Source organism: Oculina patagonica, unplaced genomic scaffold (assembly GCF_052425735.1).
Source record: "Oculina patagonica isolate OP01 unplaced genomic scaffold, crgOcupat unplaced1125, whole genome shotgun sequence".
Lineage (NCBI taxonomy): Eukaryota > Metazoa > Cnidaria > Anthozoa > Scleractinia > Oculinidae > Oculina > Oculina patagonica.
The window spans coordinates 1-6,328 of record NW_027557112.1 but is presented as its reverse complement, the minus strand read 5'-3'; the positions used below and the strand labels follow the sequence as shown (position 1 = coordinate 6,328).

The 6,328-nt window shown below is 38.4% G+C and overlaps 1 protein-coding gene across 1 annotated transcript; it reads right to left on the bottom strand.

The window, feature by feature from the left end:
• Positions 1 to 422: 422 nt before the first annotated feature.
• Positions 423 to 4,999, bottom strand: LOC144639622 (phosphatidylinositol 5-phosphate 4-kinase type-2 beta-like; the record flags this gene model as incomplete). The annotated part of the gene is made up of 4 exons (XM_078498914.1): positions 423 to 822; positions 2,102 to 2,202; positions 3,441 to 3,765; positions 4,886 to 4,999. Coding segments are annotated over 4 exons (633 nt in total), but the record flags the coding sequence as incomplete, so codon positions are not given.
• Positions 5,000 to 6,328: the final 1,329 nt, after the last annotated feature.

The following is a 6,328-nucleotide window of genomic DNA, read 5'->3' as shown; positions in this document are numbered from 1 at the left end:
TGGATAACAAAGTGTAGGGTACACCCGCTTCCATTTTTGAGGGGACTACCCCTAGCCCCTCCCACACAAAGCTATGTGCATGTCTGTGTATCTCTAAGTTGGGTCAATAAATTGTGCAGAAATAACTAAATACAGTTGCAAGTTAAATTGTCTGTTTTTTAGAAACTGACAGTAAGATCATTGTTTATTTTAGGAGAGTTATTCCGGGATTTTTTTGGGTAGAATAATTTGGCAGGTATTTTTTTGGGTGTCTTGATTTAAATAGGGGATTTTTTGGGGTATTAAAATCAAACTAAAGTGCCTTAGCGCGGCCTTGGCAATTTAGGGGTAATTTGACTAGGGATTTTTATGGGCGTTTTTTTTTTTTTTTTGGTCCACGGATTTTTTTGGGTAATGTCGGAAGACTTGGGGATTTTTGGGTCCTGAGTTTTGCCTCCCTTCGATCATCCCCGTCACTTTGATCCTGGAGTACCCCCCCCCCTGGGGTTAGGTGATTATTGTTGACATATTACATTACTTAAGTGCAAGGTTTACCATTCTGTGTTTTATACTTTTAAGCCACTCAGCTACTTAAATGTGCTCCCAGGCAAAAGCAAGAAAATTATTATTTATTATATGGTTATAAATTCAAGTGATAAAACAGGGGAAGAGCACTAAGATGTTAAAAGAGAAGTTGTATGCACCAGACCAGGTGCAAGAGAGATTAAAGTAAGTAAGATGTCGAAAAGATCAAGTTACCCTAGGAGATGTTAGCCAGGAATTCTCAGGTTGCTCGGCGGCATTCCCTGTCGTTTGCCTTGCACCCACACGCCATTGTACAATCTAAGGCAGGGAATGTCACTTCAATCATGACACTGGCTCAAACCCAGCAAAGAAAACACCATTATTGTGCAGGCCAATAGAAAACTAAGTGCAAAGAGAGTTCTCAAAATGCCGGCTTCTTGAGCTACGGTTAAGTTCTTTTTGACACTAAGCCTTGCTCTTGCTCAGATCAAACATGTGCAAGTAAATTAAGCAATTTTGATGCCTATGAAAGCAACAATTATGACAGAAAAAATGTAGAAAATACACAATGATTTTCAAATTGCTGAGTCTTCAAGAGTCAAAGAACTGTTATTAATAGAGATCAAGGTTGTGAGTACAGTCAACTCTCTCTTAACGGACACCTCTATAAGATGGACACCTCTTTAAGACGGACACTAAGTGTTGGTCCCGTTCCTGCCGTTTTTCAGTCATTTTACTGTAACTAAACTCCCTATAAGACGGACACCTCTCTAAGATGGACAATTGAAGCCGGTCCCGACGGTGTCCGGTTTTGTGAGAGTTGACTGTATAATCAGAAAGTCAAAATTTAATCAGGCTCACTTGTTAGTGTTATAAGATTTTGTATTTTTTGGTACCATTTTTCCTTATAAACAAAAGTGACTGGTACTGACAGAAATTAGAAAGTGTGTTTATAAATTTTCAATTACATTAAAAGTTTATTTTCATGTTTACCAGATATAAACATTTCTTTAGACTGGGAGCAGGGTCAAAACTAAACTACTTTTAATATCAAGTCACAGGCTTTATAAAGACACTCAAAACAATTATCAACATTCTAACAAAAAAAAAAAAAAAAAAAAGAGGCAGTGAGAAAATGTTTAACCAATAATATTCACAAAATTAATCAAATTACACAGTGACATACATGTGACATGTAAAAATACTAAAAAATGTTATACCGGTAATATTAAGATTGTGGAAAAAGCCTCCAAAACGAACACTACATCATTCATGGTTTTAACCACTCTGTCAGAATGTGTTTTATTATCATGACATTTTTAAACACTGTGGTGTTTAAAAAGTGGTGGGAGCACTATCATCACACCAGATTGTTTTTTTAATTTAAGATTTTTATCGCCATTCTTTTTAGTTTTTAGGGTTGCGCCCCGCATGGGTTACTATTTTCCCGTTCGCGCAATTCCTTTTTGGTCCTTTTCTTTTTCTTTTATTTGTAAAATTTTAAGACCAATAAAGTTGATAGATTAGATTAGATTGCATTGTAGTTTATTATAACTGACCTCCTCTATAAAAGTAAATCAACAGAACACTCACTCACCCCATGTTTGACTGTTTTGGCAGCATGAGCAGCCTTTTTTCCAGCTCCATAAAATGTCAGCATATCTATGATTCCAAGGTAATATAACTCTCGCCTGTTTTCTAGAAAAGAAGATATAACAATATAGGATTGGGGTATAGTTTCACTTTCTTTGTTTTTCAATTAGAAGTTTGTAAGTTCTAAATGATGGATTCATAATAAACACCAAATCTACCAGGCCAAGTTTTTAAATGCCCCCAGCACTTAATCCAGATAACACCAAAAATAAGCACCCCCCACCCAAAACCTCCTAAAAAAAGCTCCCCCATACTTTTGAGAATAAGCCTTAAGCCTGAATAATTTGATAAGCCCATGCCCTAATATTTAGTTATAACTTGACTTAGAAAGATGTACTTATAAGCTCCTGTAGTAGGGCTTGTTTTGTATTTTACCAGAAACCCATAAGGGTTGAAACGTGTAACTCCCTATGATTCGCATTGTACAAAGCGTTTGCACATTCGTTTACACTAAGTACCATATTTGGAAAATAACGAGAAACATTCAACCAATCAAAATTACCATATTTGGATTAAATTCACAGCGCGCGCTAGCTCGCGCTCGATGGCGTAATCTTGTTTTTGAACAAGCTTAGTTGAATAAAGTTAAATTTGCTTTAATTCTCCTGTTTCATCTTCTTAAAGTAGTCTAGAGAACTTCGCTTCGATAAACTTAATGTACTTCTTTAGTTTCTGTAAGAAATTTACGGCGTTTAGGTCGAAATTCAAGCAACTTACCGCAAAACCAAAAATTATGTTGCGTGTGTCATTGCGTGTATAAAGCATTCGCGTACAAATTCTTCGTGCTTCCAAATATGGTACTTAGCAAAATGAATATTCAAACGCTGTGCGCGCGCGTTACACGTTTCAACCCTCATGGGTTTCTGATTTTACATTGTTAGAGAATGCTCAGAGCAAATGCAGGAGTTGTTTTGGATATCATAGTCTTATGCTCAGTGATTTTCACTATAGATGTGGTACCCTTGTAAGCACCAAAAAAATGCAGTCAAAGTATCCTGTTTCAAAGACTTTTGAAACACAATCAGTTCATCTGAGAAGAAGCCCCTCTGTATGTAACCCACCCCACCCCCCCCCTCCCAAAAAAAAATTCACTTGAAAAGGACGTTGAGCAAATATAAGCCCAGGGCTTAATTTCAGAATTTTACCCGTACAGTACAGTAAGCTGTGGACTTTTACATTGCATTGTAATCATCATTTTTGGTAACATTTGTTATTAGTCCTCACTACCTTTGTAATACCCTAGCTGTAAAGCTACGTGTACCAGGACACTAAGACAAACCTACCATCTACACTTTGAAAGCCTTCGGTATCATCCTCTTCCTCCCTCTCATCAAGCTCATTGCTGCCAAAACTGATATTTCTCTCTCGCTCGCCATTAAAATTAGCAGGAGGAGTAGTGGGAGGAGTATCAGAAAACGGCATCTCTGCCTCTCCAGGGGAGTCAGATTCTTGGGGCGAGTCAGCCTCACGAGGGGACTCAGGTTCACTGTCTTCATTACTGTCTATGCCCTCTAGGAAGTCGTCAACATCATTCCCGGCGTCAGCCATATCAGCATCATGAATGCCTACCAGTAGGCTGTAGTCCATTATGTTTAGACTTGTTAAAAACTACATCAAACAACAATAAAACAAAACTTTGAGTTTAACCTTTTTGGGTTAGTTTAAACAACAATGTATTTTTGATGATTCTTGTTGTTTCTTCTTGCTTTGCCTAACACTTTTAACACCACGGCCCAGTTGTTCAAAGGACGGATAACGCTATTCACCAGATAAATCACTCTCCAGTGGATAGCGTATTAAGTTTTGTCAATGTTCACTTGTCCGTTGGATGGTGATTTATCTGCTCGATCAACTTTTTGAACAACTGGGCCTAGGTGACTACTGACATTGTAATGTTATTTCAAGAACACTATGAATGTACATTGGGAGACTAGAGTCAAGTAATTATAAATTCTGAGTAGTTATTACCCCGTGTTTCCTCAAGTGGAACAATAAGATTTTCTAACAAATTTCCCGTAAATTTTCGATGTAACTGTATAAAACAAATTGACTGCATTTTTCCATGGTCTGCACTCTTATAGACCATACAAATGATGCCATAAAATGTCCAAAACTTTGCAGTCATACCACTCTCCCTACTTGAGATTTGAAAAATTTATGATGTCAATTATATGGTCTATATACTAGTTATGCAACACTTTCGAGTGGTATACTATGGAATATCCCACGAGTCACTTGTATTTTCTCGGTATACACACGAGCCTTTAGGCGAGTGTGTATACGAAGAAAATATACCACGAGAAAGTGTTGTGTAACTATTTTATACCATGCCATAGAAAATACGCTTACTAAATTTCATCCGGAAAAAGATCGCAGCGCACGATGGGAAGGTTGGGTTGAATACCATCGAATATACAACGGCTTTCCTGTATTCTGATTGGCTGTATTTTCTATGGCATGGTATAAAAGACGGTAGACCATGGAAAAATGTGGTCGATTTGTTAAATGCATTAAACATGTACATGTAGTTACATCATCCTGTGGTCAAGCTATGAAATGTATACTAGTGCTCTACACATCAATCACAAAACATACAGCATAGGTATTCAGCTATTTTATTAAATCATCGAGTTTAGTTTTCTGCAAACTTGCCTTACACATGCATGTACAGTGTAACCATAGGTAAGTGCTGGGTCATATAAACAGTTTGAACCAGTAGTCAACTCACCTCCACATCATCCTTGACTCTTTGTAGCAAGTCTTTCTTGACTTCATCACCAATACGTAGCTTGGCATTGTCCTTTGTGAAATCGTTGTCCTTGAATGTTGGAGTTTCCTTTGACTGAAAAAGTTCAGAACAAGTTTTAAAGAAAATAAAAATACAGTTGTCACCAGCATGGATGAGTACATTAATTTTGCTTCTCACAGGACGGTATACAGTATATTACTGCCTTTAGAAAACCAGACAAAATGTAGGAATCCTGCGAGTAGCTACCATTCCAACCAAGAGGAGACACACTAATCCTAGTTAATTTGTGCTCTGAGAAGTCAAGGTTAAGCACCAATTAGATGATTCAAAACATCTACTGTAGCACTGAGAGAGGCCTATGCTTGTGTTTTAACACCTAAAAATATTACCCGCTAGGTTAAGTCTACATATGACTAATGACCTTAGTGGCCTATCAAGTCAGAGCTTATCTCGGTTTCCATAGCATAAAGTGATTAGAAGCATTTCTACTCCCCCTGGATGGGATGCTGGTTCATTGCAGGCTTACTCTCCGCATTCAATTTGCCAGTACTGTGAGTGTAATTGTCTTGCCCAAGAACCCTAATGCAGTGTCCCAGCCAGGGCTTAAACCAAGACAGCTTGATCTGAAACTTGTCTGTTGCACTAACTTTCAGGCCACCATGCCTCACAAAAATACCCCATCATCGTCATCATCATAATCACTTTGTTTACCCGTCGATTCTGATACAGCTAGTATCTCCAAGCATTTCACAGTACACAGCACAGTAGGCAAAGACCAGACCACAACACAGGGAACTCTGTACCCTACTCATTAGGATAAGTGTGTGGGTTCTTTAACGTCTCCTGCTGACCATAACACTGAAGATGCAGGAGACTGGGCCCACGGTTTATCATCCTTATCCGAGAAGACTAGAATATCTAACAATTTGCAAATGTCATTGCAAAGGTAGCACATTCTCCTCGGGTATTTTTTTTAGTTATTTCTCAAACCTGAGACCTCCTGCATGGTATACCTGCCAACTCTCACGCCTGCGAGTTGAAAATTTCGATCTCACGCCAACTCACGCTTACAAACCAATTCCTCACGCCTGGCCGAAAAAGTGTTATTACAACCACAAACGACTCACTTTCCAAAAAAATGTAACTCAAACCAATGTGAGAAACGAAAACTCCATGTAAAATGAGTCAATGGTGATATTTTCCCCAAAATCTCAGAGTTTTGACAAAAAAAGCATTGGGAACGAGGTCGTGTTTAGCAATTTAATACGTCCACGCACTTGGATCGGGATATGTTTGGAACGTCTTCGGAATACTTCGGACGTCTTCGGAGAACTTCGGACATTGTCGTATCGTCTTTGGAAATCCTGACACCCTCAGGATAAAAATCTCACGCCTTTGACCCAGAAAACGTTGGCAGGTATA